The following is a 13,764-nucleotide window of genomic DNA, read 5'->3' as shown; positions in this document are numbered from 1 at the left end:
GGGTGTTGAAAAGAGCTGTATAGGAAATGTTGAAGAAAAAAGAATGAACCCAGTAAAGCAACCAAAATAATCTATAAAATGCAGATTTAAATCGAAGTAATTCTTATTCCATTCAATGAGATTGACAACCAGATATGATCAGATTGGAGACTAGGAATGAGATGAAAATGCTGTGATTCAAATACTTTTATATTTGGATAAATTTTCCTCTAAAGGCATCAAATTTGAAGACTGATATTGAATTATTCAGAATAATAATTGACATAATATTATTTAAAAAATGATTCAATACAGTTTATTTATTGAAGAAAATGAACCATTCCGGTTGGAAGTCAGAATAATTTTTCCATAAAGCCCACATTTCGGATGAGACTGGATAAGTATTAGATCAAATAAAACACGTGTAAATGTAAATTTTAGCTACTTCTTCCAACCACTCCAACTGCATTAAAAGTACGCAAACATTTCCCACATTACAACCAAATCACGTTATGTGTGTGATTTGGTTTGAATAATGAATTTGAAATGGTTATAAGAACTCTCCAATTCCATGACTCACCAAATAGTTTTCATTATTCCTCACCAAATTATAATAAAATCATGCCCCAGGAAAAACTTGTACTTAAATCCGACTCTTAGCAAATGGTGTAAGACTAGTGGCATCGCCTAGTCATGCAGATTTTTTTTTTTTGAATTATTTATTTATTATTAAAAACACACAAAACAAGACAAAACAAAATTACAAAGATTTACGAAACAAATAAAACACAATAAAATGTTACAAATATAAAAAACCATGGGCTTAGTGTTTGGGTGTGTTGGAGAAGAGAAAAAAGAGAGGAAGATACCTAGCCAACTATGGTTTCCCATGTAATAGGCAGGCAAAGAAGAGAAGAGAAGTAATGAGGAAAAAAGGAAGGGAGAAATGGGGGGAAGGAAGAAAACAGAGGAATAGGTACTCAAAATAAAGGTAAGCGAGTCCACTGAAAAATGAAAAAACTAATGAAAAAAAATAAAAAATGCTGGAGCAGAAATCTCGAGTCATATATCTAAATGGAAGAAGAAATTACTGTATGTCCAGTTTTTTATATCCAGTTTAATTTTTCCGCTGACCTTATTGTCCATGAGAAAGTGATTCGGAATGAGGTTTATTATTTTAGTACCTATGTAAATTAATTGCCTCCTTATACATTCAATATTAGTGTTATAGGTTACATATTTGTTAGCAGTGGCCCTTAGATTATAATAATTAAGAGTAGAGTTTATTGTGAGAGGAAAATCGGATCTATATTTTATTAAGTACTCAATTACGGTTTTTATGTATAATTGACGTATAGTCATGACCTCAAAATCACTAAAAACCATATCCGTTGGATAGAGCCTGGGTTTGTTTAATATAGTTTTGATTATCAGTTTTTGTGCTACAAATAATTCAGCAATATGACAGTTGAAACAGCCTCCCCAAACAACTATGCCATACTGCAGAATTGACTTGACAAGAGCATGATACATCATTTTCAGGTGGTTCTTATTAAGAATTCTGTTAACTTGGTAAAATTTAAAGGATAAATATCTAATTTTTCTACATATGTATTTAATATGAACATCCCATTTAAGGTTTTCATCAATTATAATTCCCAAATACTTAGTATTATTGACTTTTTTAATGGTGGGACAATCACAATTACCCAAGTTTAAATTGCACTGAGAATGGAGTCTCAAATCTTGATTCTCGTTAGGCTGCCCTACTCTATTTGCAGAGAAAGTAATGTAATTAGTTTTTTCAATATTTAAACTTAAGGTATTTTTATCTAACCACTTCTTAATTAAAAGCATATTATTTTCAGCTATAGTATGAACTTCATTCCATGAATTTCCGTGAAAAATAGCTGCAGTATCATCTGCAAAGGATATCACAGTTGAGTTTAGAAGTCTTAAATTTAAAAAGTCATTTACATAGAGTATGAAAAGGATGGGAGAAAGTACGGTACCTTGAGGAAGACCATAAGAAGTTAAGTTAGTTACACTAGATTGATCATTTATGGTTAGGGACTGGGTTCTATTACTCAGATAGCTTTTGAACAATTTAAGCGAGACTCCTCTGAAACCATAGGACTCTAGTTTATTGAACAAAGTATTATGAGGTATTGTATCAAAAGCTTTGCGTATATCTAGGAAGACCGCAATAGTTTTCTTATTGGAGTTTATTTTATCAGATAAAGTATTGATGAATTTTATTAGAGCGTCAGATGTACTTTTACTATTTTGGAAACCGAATTGGTTCTTGTTGATTATTTTGTTAAGATTCAAGAAAGAAACAACTCTTGACTTTATTAGTTTCTCCATTATTTTAGCAAGGTTGCTGATAAGACTAATCGGTCTATAATTACAGGGATTAGTCGGGTCACCTTGTTTGAATAGAGGTTTTATTTTGGCTGATTTGAGGTGCTCGGGAAAATATCCCTCCTCAAAGCATCTATTAAAAATGAAAGCGAGAGGTTGAGATATAAAATTGGCTATTTTCTTCAGCGTAATATTACCTAGACCATCAATACCAGGACTGCAGTTGTTCTTTAGATTTTTAATAGTTGCCTCAACTTCAACTGGGCACGTTGGTCTCATAAAAAACGTATTATCGATCTGTATTGCAGGAAATCGATCACCAGTATTATCAGGGATATTGATAGTTTGAGCTTGTAATTTACCCACATTTGTGAAATAATTGTTGAGGGAGTGAGCATCAAGTTCAGTACTTTTTTCCTTGATACTGGCCTCACCTATAACCTCGTTTATGCACTTCCACAACTTCATGCTGTTGTTATTACAATTTTCAATTTTCCCTTTATAGTAGACTTCCTTTGCATGATTTATGATCTTATTCAAACCATTACGATAAGCCTTATATTCATTCTTTAAGATATTGTTATTAGGATCTCTTCTGAGTCTAGAATGCATTTTGTCCCGCGTGATTATTGATCTTATGATGCCTTCAGATATCCAGGGCTTCAGGGGACGAAGTCTGTTAGGTATCACTTTTACCTTCTTGCATTGATTGATGAGACTGGTCAAACGATCGACAAATTTATCCATAATAGTGTCAATGCTTCCATTCACGGTATAGATTTCTCCCCAATCTTCATTCCTTATGCGTTCCAATAGTGCATGATAGTTGGTTCTAGTTAATGTGTTTATCAATACGTTTCTATTATCCTTATTGATAGGGACCTTCACCAAGTTCAGTACAACCGCGTAGTGGTCAGTTATGGTTGTCCTAAATATAACTCCTTTAGTGAACATAGAATGGTTGCCTGAATTTTTATAAAAATGTGGTCAATGCAAGAATTTGTTGTGGTTGTTACTCGGGTATCACCATTTATGTAAGACTTATAGCCATTACTATTGAAAATATGCAGATAATCTTGAACAGGAACACTAGTTGAATGTGTATTTATATTCATGTCTCCCGCCACACATACATTTATTCCATTAGGAATTTTACTGATTTCATTACTCAGACTATTAAGAAAATTATCAATATTTTGATTACTTGGTGATCTATAAACCCCAATCACCTTCACAATAAAATCATCAATTCTTAAGTCAGCACTAACTACATTGGCATCAGAGATATCGAGTGAAACTTCATTGAATCCTATGCAATCTTTTATGTACATGCATAATCCATCACATTTATTCTGTTTAGTGTACTTATTTATTGCCGTATATCCAGGAATGTTGAAAATGAACGGCATATCTGCAGTCAACCAGGTCTCAGTTAATATTATAATGTGAATATCAGTTTTCAATTCATTGAGGCAGCAAATAAACTGATCGAAATTAGCATTCAAACTACGTATATTCATAGACATAATATTGAAACACTCAGCATCTTTATTTCTGTCCTCGTGAAAGTGATAGTTCAAATAATCGTCGATTACATCTGTTTCATTTTCTGTTTCTAAAATATTAAGAACCTCTTCAGTGTCACTCATAACTTATATCATCAGGTCCACTTCTCTTTTCCTTGTTCCATTCAACAAGCCCCTCACTATCTATGAATTTAAGTTTTTTAATTAGTTTGTCCACAGCATCATCTACCAGACTGGTTGTTAAATACCTGAAAGTTTCAGTGTGTCTAGACAAGGCAACAATCGCATGGGGCATGCTGTTATAGATTTCATTCTCCTTGTACTTAATTCTGATTAGAATAACATTTTTATGAGTTAGCCCTTGTGCTTCGTGGATTGTGTGAAGTGCAACATCCTCTCTCCACTTTATAGTATCACCCACCATAAGTTTTTCTTCTTGGGTGAATGTTAATATCAAAGTGTCGGGTTGTATCAGATGGTATTCCCCATTTCTGTAAGTAGGCAGAATTGAGATAGCTCTTTCATTAAGCGTCGTAATATTTTCATAGACAGTGGAAAGGACAAAACAAACATCGATAGGACATCTACGAGTTACCGTTTGTTTTGTAAAAGGTTCGCAGAATTCTGAAATTTTATGCCATCTTGTGGCATAATTACTTCTCTCAATGTAGGGTATTTGGTTTGCGTCACCAACTACAATTATTTCTGAGGCCCTACTCAAGTTAGCAATAAAACCGATGTAACCCGCATGCATAAGTAGAGCTTCATCAATAAAAACTCTATTGTATGTTTTATTCTGATTATGATTTATTATATATGAGCCAACTGTCCTGTAATCAAGCTTAATACGATTACAATGTTTTCGACCATACCTTTCAATGACAGTTTCACGGATTGCTTTAATACCTGCCCGTGTTTGAGTGAGTACTAGATCCTTGCCAGGCTCATGATGCGAGACTATAAAGTAAGATTTACCACAGCCGGGAACACCGTCACACCACTTTATTTTAGGAAGTTTACACTCATGAAGAGTTATTCTATTTATAGTTTTTATTAATTCGCTATTCAGCATAAGTGTAGTATTACGTGTGACTAAAACATATCGTTCTTTAGTAGAGAATTTTAAAGTATCCTCTTGAAATTCTACGTAACTTCCACCCTGCTCCAAGCAATATCCCATTCGGTATTTAGAGTTTGTTTTGAATAGGAATCTTTTCAAATTATTATCATAGATGTTCATATTGTTATTCAGGACGCTTATTAGTTCATCACCTGATATTGACATGTTTCTATGCGTGATCCTAAGAAGAATATTTTATATATTTTAGCATTTTCGTTATCAGTGTTTTGAAGTAGGGTCCGTAATTCAATCATAGAGTTTATGAATGCTTCACGTTTATTATTACCTTCAAAGAATCCTACAGGTACTCAACTCCCGGACTATCAGATAGCTTAGGTATATTAAGAAAATTAATTTCACAATAACCTCGATAATAAAAAATAAACTTCAAATCTCTAGCTCCTATGACAGTACTCAAGAGTTCAGTGGCAGGAATATCAAAATAAGTTTCACCAAGATTGTTAAAAGAATCAATTCCTATAATCAAAGGGTAATTGAATTTACTCCAATCATTTATTCTATTCAAAAGATCAATAAGTACCCCATTTTCACCATCATTTAATATGAAAATAGGAATGTTTTTATCAGAAAACAAAACTCTTATACAATTAGAATCTCGTAACACATTCAGGCGATTCCACTCTTCAAGAGAGAAATATTTTTTATTTCTAAGCAAATTATAATAAAATCATGCCCCAGGAAAAACTTGTACTTAAATCCGACTCTTAGCAAATGGTGTAAGACTAGTGGTATCGCCTCATCATGCATATTGCAAAGTTCTTACACTAAATTCAGCTAATTTCACCTTTTCAAGCGTTACACGCTTCCAGGTTGAATGTTTTCTATGTGAAAATTCACATCAAACTGTCATCATTCCTAATGATCAACATCATCACTTCTCGTTCAACCAATGCTGACAGTATCAAGTGATTTCTGACTTTGTCAGCATTTTTTGGATGAGATGATGTTATCTATGAGAAAAGATGACAGATTTAAGTGAATCAAAGAATCACACTGTAGGTACTCATAAAACCTCTGGAGGGTTGAAAAACACAATCAAACAAACAAACAAATAATGAAGACAGCAAAAACAATGAAACCATGTCAACAGTCATTGGCGGTGCGGTGAAGACATTATGTCAACCAGATAAGAGGCCAACAACAAGGTAAACAAAACGCAAAGAACAAGATGAAAGAGAAAAAGAGTTTTACGAAAGTATTGGAGCATATCTACTGCTTTCCGGGTGGAAATACATAGGTCATCCACTGATCCTTTTCTACATTTTAATTTCTTTCGACCTTTCTTCTTCAAACTTTTCTTTCTTTCTTCTTATTCTTCTTCTTCTTTGTCTTCTTATTCTTAAATCGGTTCATTGAGGATAGCAATCCTTTTACGCACCGTTAAACATCTTAACTTCGTATTGCCAGAGGCTAAGGTTAGGAATGCCATGATAATCTTATTTCCGTACCTTCTATACAGTGTAGCCTACTATCATTCTATATTCTACGATAATACAATCTTCTATGTTCTATTCAGCGTCATCACTCTACACTGACAGCATACATGCTATATGTATAAGAAATGTTCACAGTTTAAAATGAATGTCACTATATATGTTATTCCTAGATTGAAACAATCTTGGTTCATAACTGTCGCGGAAGCAAACTGCCCAATATTACCTGAGGATGAAATAGGAAATAGAAATTTCCTAGTTGAGGAAGTAGATCTATCCGGATAGATTCTCAATAAACTAGATAGATGGAAATGAATAAATAGCTTACATTATTAGTATAGTTTCATACCGGATATTAGTTGGATAGTTACCACATTTTTTTAATGTCAAGAATAGGCTATCCTATAGTGAGGTCCACGATATAATGGCAGTGTGTGATTTGCAATGGTGTTGCTATCCTTGTCTATCGTTCAACAAAGCAGATTGCGTTATCTCTTCATGCATTGCGATGTTGCCACATCGTTTATCAACAAAGTAGAAATTCAACTAATTGACAAAATATTTTATCTCAATCATGAAAATGTATTATTACATCTTTAAAAAATATATTTTCCTTTACAAATACAATATGATTAACTATTTTCAACAATAATGAACAGTTAAATTCATCAGATATGTACCAGTATCAACTGTTTGGGTGGCAAGCCTGAGATCTGGCAATCCTTTTCATCTATCTTCCTACACTACTGTCATTATAACGTGGACCTCACTATAGTGGAGAAAGCATAGAAGCTCCATAGTATTATAAATCATTCAGAATTTCTAGTGATAGTTTGATAGTTCTTGAAATTTGATTTCTTAATATGATTCTAGGAGTAATTTGTGAGATTCTACTAAGAACGAACATGAATAAATAAATACATTCTTACGAAATTCAAATAGCAGGAAACATGTTGAAAGTATCAATCTGCTTCATCGAAAACATTTCAAGAGAGTATCCTTCCAACCAGCAAAACTCTCCTGTGAACAGAGAACAAACAATACAGTCATGAAACCTTCAGTGCAGATTCTAAAATGCATCATTAGTTTCAGTAACCAACAAACATAATAACAGTAATACACGTTCTGAAATACAGCAAATATAATAATTTCATAATGAAAATAATGTAACGTTTGCGAATCGAAAGGAGCAAATTACTGTCAGGAAAATTGCCAGAACAGGTTTCAAGATTATTTCTCGGTGAGAGAATAACGACTCTGTCAGTCATTCATGCTCTCTCCCTCACTCTTTTTATTGCTTCCGATGATTTCCTTTCTCTCCTTGATCTAAAAATAGTAGCCTTGAACTTCAATACTGCTCTTAGATAACAATATTATTTCCAGTGTCATTGACCTGGCTATTAACTTTGGCTACGGTGCTGATGGTAACCGTTTATAATTCAAATTACATAAAAATGAATGCAACTGAAGTAGAATACCGGTAGGCCTACTGAGAAGAGCGAGCGCTATTGACTTTACTTGTTTAGGGTCCAAGGCCTATACAAAATGCCCCGAATATATTAAATGCATATAATAAATGAACAAATGTAAATAAAATATTTAATGGAAGATTTTACTGTAAATTTATTTGTTTATTCATCATAATATTGTTGGCATAATCCACCATCATAATCAATCCACAATCCATATAGCCTACCAAACAATCGCCATACGAGACTATAATAAAACAGACCAGTAAACTGGTATGGTGCCACCAAGACAATATTGTAAACCAAATTATACCTTATATAAGTATACCAAACCTAATAAAGTATTGATTTTTGGTTTATTATGACGCCCATATGAGACGGTTCAACCTTCTGTTTAATATAATGATGAACCATGAAGATAACATAGACATAACATAGACATCATATTTTTTTACTTAAATTTATTTATTTATCAATTCAGATTTCAACGATTTTGTGAAATATAGACAGATAACATAGACATAACATTAGACATAATATTTTTTTACTTAAATTTATTTATTTATCAATTCAGATTTCAACGATTTTGTGAAAACTTTCAACAATAAAACTAATGGCTAGTAATGGCGATGAATCAAAGAGCAGGTGAAACCTTATTTCGATGACATCTGGTATTTTGGAAACGAGGAAAACCGCTCAAAAATTCCAATGAAAGTTTCAAAGGTCGGATTTATGATATGCATGATACGGGCCATTAATAAAATTGATGTCTACATTTTTTCAGACTTCATTGAACCACTTTTGGTGGTAAATGACAAAAATCTGTTACAGTATTTCAACAGTCAATAGCCAGTTATTCCAACATTTTCCAATATTAATGAGAAGTACAATGTTTCAATGAATATCCAGTTTATGATATGAAGTTTATTGAAAAATGTTGGACCAACTTACAATTCAAGAGAAATCAATTAAATATCTAATAATCCATGAAAATTCTGCTACTATATATTATTCAGGGGAGCTGAAGGAGTTTAACCAAAAGGATAGCATGTTATTCTAAACAGTTATTCATACATAACAATGTTATTGAAAAGCCAGTTTTTCCAACTTTTTCCAATATTTTGTATAGTTTAATAAAATTTGTAAGATATTGACACCGTGGTTGCGCTGATGACTTGATGAGCTATCGATAAGATCCAAGAGCCTGCTATTCCGTTGTATGGGTGATCACTTTAACAGCCAACATCTCTAAATATCATTGAATTTATGAGTTTATAAATGATTACATGGTTTTTCGGAAACCACCAAATGCTATTAGGCCACTCATCTCTTATCATCTCAAATCCACTTATTCTAAAATCCCGTCATGAAATAAATTGTAAATATAAACTCATATTCTAAATATCCTTTTTAATACTGATGTATATTGCCCAAATTTGATTACCTTGATCCATCAATACTTTATTTCAATCATTACTTTCTATTTTACTCACTTTTATAGTTATATTACTTTACTCATAAAACACTTATTGAAATGGGCTGCTTTTAAATTAATAAAACAAATAAAACTTGTAGCACCCTTTATTTTTAAAAAACTTAAAATAGTTGAACGACTAGTTTCGGTTCTAAAACCATCCTCAGGTTCTATTATTTTAGAACCTGAGGATGGTTTTAGAACCGAAACTAGTCGTTCAACTATTTTAAGTTTTTTAATAAATAAGGGTGCTACAAGTTTAATTTGTTTTATTACTTTACTCATATATGATTTTGATCTTAACTTTTCATAAATGTACTTGAACTTCTACAACATATTTTATTTGTATATATTTATTCTAAGTTGAGAAATCAAATTCACGTTTTGGTAGAGAGTTAATTGGAAGGGTATTTCTAGTAACCATTTCCGAGAATGGACATTGATATGTTTAATCCTCCACCAATTTATGTAGATACAAAACAATATTACTTTGTAGTAATTCTAAATTGCATTTTTTCATGTCATTTATACTTCAAAAATTATTCAGTTTATATATTGTAAATTCATCTAAAACTTTGCTGTATTGTAAGTTATTATTTATGTATATGTCAGTATACATATTTTAATCTGCATAAATAAAGAACTCAATCAATCATCATCCGTTTTATTACCCACACTAAAGCCTGGAACATCACCTTCAAGAAAAAATCATCAATAGCCAACTCTTATTGTCCATGAAGAAACTTATTGAGGATAGGATCATGATTCCTTGAAATTGTGAATGTGTCTAAATCGAGCAATTTTGGAATAACATTTAACCTGAATGCATAAAAATTGATTGCAGTTAGTATGAAATAGAATGCATATGAATTGTAATAGACTACATATACTATTTTGATATTAATGAAAATGTTTTGTATGTTTTCTTTTGCTAGGATGCGGTGGCGGGGGTCAGTGAGGGCAGTAATGGCGGCTCTGCTCGTGTCGGCGGCCATATTGGATTGCGCGTCAGCTGACATCAGCAGCAACACGACACACACACACAACGCAAATGTCGACGAGACCGACAGTGAAGAGTCCAGAAAAGTGCTCGGATCGAGGTAATTGGAAAAATAAATATACAGGGCGTTTACGAACTCCCTACCAGGGCATAGGACATGTTCCTGGGTAATAAACATATCTAAATATCATATTTAAATTGTCAGGAAGTCATCAGTTACCCACACAGCGGCCATTTTGCTTTTTTCTAAATAATGGTTGAACATACGAAATTGAAACTTTGCTCAATCATTTAAAACAACTAGACAAAGCTACAAGAAAATTATTACAATTTTTCAAATCCATAAAACAAAATAGCGGTCATTTAAAATGTTGTTTTTTAAATAACTCAGAAACCTTTGGTTTTACAACAAAAATAACTTTTTCCTACAGTTACGTTGAAAAGTGGCCATTGCTGCACTGATTACAGAACGCAAAGAATCACTTTTCCGCTCTAGTGCGGGAAAAATTTTTCTGCACTCCAGATTTGCAACATGGTAACGCAAAATACTCAGTAGGTTACATGGAGCAACAGTGCAGCAAAATCAAAATGAAGTTGGTAACAGTGACTGGGCTGCTATAGTGAGCAGAGGTGCAACGAAGCACAACGCGCAAATTATTACATTATATATTATAACCAAGGACAACATTTTTATTCAATTTGACAATAAATTAAGGCTTTTATCAATAATAAAATTACACAGAAAAACATTTGATGCATTTCAGGCAATTTTACCCATAATTACCCACTTTTCATATTCAATGGTAACTGTAGGAAAAACTTAATGTGAAATACGTGCGCAAAGTACCTCTGCTGCACTCAAGAAACCATTCCGCCCTCGCCTACAGCTCGGGCGTAAACGTTTCTTTCGGTGCAGCAAACTGTCACTTTGCGCACTAGTTGCACAAATAACTATTTCCTCCACCTACTGTCAAAAGTACTTACTTTACTCCCTGAAACATGATACTAAAGTGTCACTTTTTCGCTCTCGGTACTAAAAAACAGAAAAACTCCCTAGGGAGTAAAAGTGACTCCATTTAAATAACATGGGAAGCATCTCTATTTTAGAAACGTACATTTGAAATAGGTCAGAAGGTCTAAGCTCAGATGAGGAAGCATATAGAGTAGTCATTAAACCAACTAAATTCAATACCTCAACCAGACATTTGATCGATATAAATAAAATTTATGTTTGTATGCTGAAATTATTATTACAAACTTCATATCACTATACTAAAAAAAATGTATATATTTTTTTCGTTTATTCCATGTTATTCAAAATATCAGCCAACGAATATTACTTATTAACTAATCAAATTTGAAACGGGCACTTCATCATAGCTGTAGTTTTGGCTGTCATTGTTGTTACAACTTTAGCCGACAGTTAGTGCTGTCGGAGGAGAACTGTGATTACAAGCCAGCTGTTTCTGTTTACTTTTTAGATTATGTTGTAACACATTGTTTGGTCACATACGTTTTTAAAAATTATTTTATTAGCAGTTTTTATAAGAATGTAGGTGGAGGAAAAATGTTGTGTATATCACGAGTGAAAAATGTTTTTTCTCTCTCAGGAAAATTGTTGCCCTCGGCTTCGCCTCGGGCTTCAAACTTTTCCCTCAGGGAGAAAAACAGCACTTTTCACTCTAGATATACAAATAACTATTTTTAGTACACTCAATTACCTATCGATTGGTACATGGTGTTTTAAGATTGAACCAATATAAACTGGGATATGGAAGCTTTAGTGATAGGACACCTCTGGGGGTTAATTGCAGTGCATGCGGCTAAAGTCTGCCATAACAATGCAACAGTCTCCGTCTGCTTTGCATGTCATTCGTAAGCTATTTTAGATCATTTCAAACAATAATAATTAATGATACATAATCCTAATCCTATCACTAAAGCTGCCATATCTCAGTTAATATTGGTCCAATCTTATAAAATCAGGTACCATTCGATAGTATTGAATTTACTAAAAAACGTTATTCTTGTAATTTTTTTGTAAAACCAACGGTTTCTGAGTTATTCAAGAAACAACATTTTAAATGGCCGCCATTTTGTTTTATGAATTTGAAAAATAATAATAATTTTTTGTACCTTTGTCTAGTGGTTATAAATGATTGCGCTAAGTTTCAATTTCGTATGTTCTACCATTATTTAGAAAAAAATAATAAGAGAAAAAAGTAAAATGGCCGCTGTGTAACTGAAGACTTCCGGACAATATGATATTTAGATATGTTTGTTACCCAGGAACATGTCCTATGCCCTAGAGTATTGGTAAGGAGTTCGTAAACGCCCTGTATATTATTTTCATGTCACTGATCTGGTATTATTACAAATTAATGCTTATTCGCATATCATACATAACACATTTTTATCAATTTACAGTCCTGGTGTCAGTTAAAGTTATGAAATTTATAGGTTTTGTAAAAAGAGAAAAGTTTATTATTCAATTCATAGCAGTAGAGTAGCTTGACCACGAATTATATAATATTGTAATAATAATATTATCTACGAATGTTGATATTGCAAATACATTACTTAATGATATTATAACCATTGATGATTGATTTATAAAGCATTCTAAAGTATTGTACTGTATTTAAAGGAAAGTCATGGGCCTTCTTCATTAAATATGAAGTCTAGTGAAATGAAAACATATTTCTGCATTATTTATGACAGATATAGATATTTTTGTAATGAACTGATCATTCCAATTGCTCATTTAGATTTGAAAAAGAGGTATGGGTCTGTTTTATAAAATTGAGATGTCTTGCAAAAGGTCTAAAGTTAATTTATTCATAGAAAAAAGGTCATTTTTGGCAGAAATACATATTTCATGATATAATACCGATTGCTTATTCATATTTGAAGATCAGTCCTGAGCCCTGATTCAAAGAATTAGATAGGGACAGAAAAATGGGACAGTATTTATTAGTATGTGCCCACTACACAAACTAAACAAGCATTATCATTACAAATGCACAACATTCTACGCGTTTTAGCAGAAAAATTATAAGCAGAAACTAGACAATAGATACAAGACACAGGCATAGAACGACGATCAAGCAGTTAACTATACTGGAATATGAATACCGTATCCTAATATATACTAGACCAAATTTCAAGGTTAAAAAAACGAAAATAGAATAGTTCATAATATAGTGTACCGTATGCGATAAAAAATAATTAAATTAGTATCAAGAATAATGAAGTTCCTAAACAGTATTGTTCCAATATTATAGAAATTCTCTTCTCCTGTGAAAATTGGGTGAAAATACCAATATTTGAAACTATAAGAGTGGAAGATTTTAATTTCAATTCATTTTATTGCCAATA

The 13,764-nt window shown here is 32.5% G+C and overlaps 1 protein-coding gene across 1 annotated transcript in view; it reads left to right on the top strand.

The window, feature by feature from the left end:
* LOC111052989 (mucin-2) overlaps positions 1–13,764 on the top strand; it is a 105,309-nt gene that overhangs the window by 80,971 nt on the left and 10,574 nt on the right. The window contains exon 2 of the mRNA XM_039426082.1: positions 10,322–10,486. Within this exon, the coding sequence (XP_039282016.1) occupies positions 10,323–10,486 (164 nt within the window). The 5' untranslated portion in view covers position 10,322. The remainder of the gene's footprint in view (positions 1–10,321; positions 10,487–13,764) is intronic.

This window comes from Nilaparvata lugens, chromosome 4 (assembly GCF_014356525.2).
Source record: "Nilaparvata lugens isolate BPH chromosome 4, ASM1435652v1, whole genome shotgun sequence".
Taxonomy (NCBI): Eukaryota; Metazoa; Arthropoda; class Insecta; order Hemiptera; family Delphacidae; genus Nilaparvata; species Nilaparvata lugens.
This window is presented reverse-complemented; position numbering and strand designations above follow the sequence as displayed.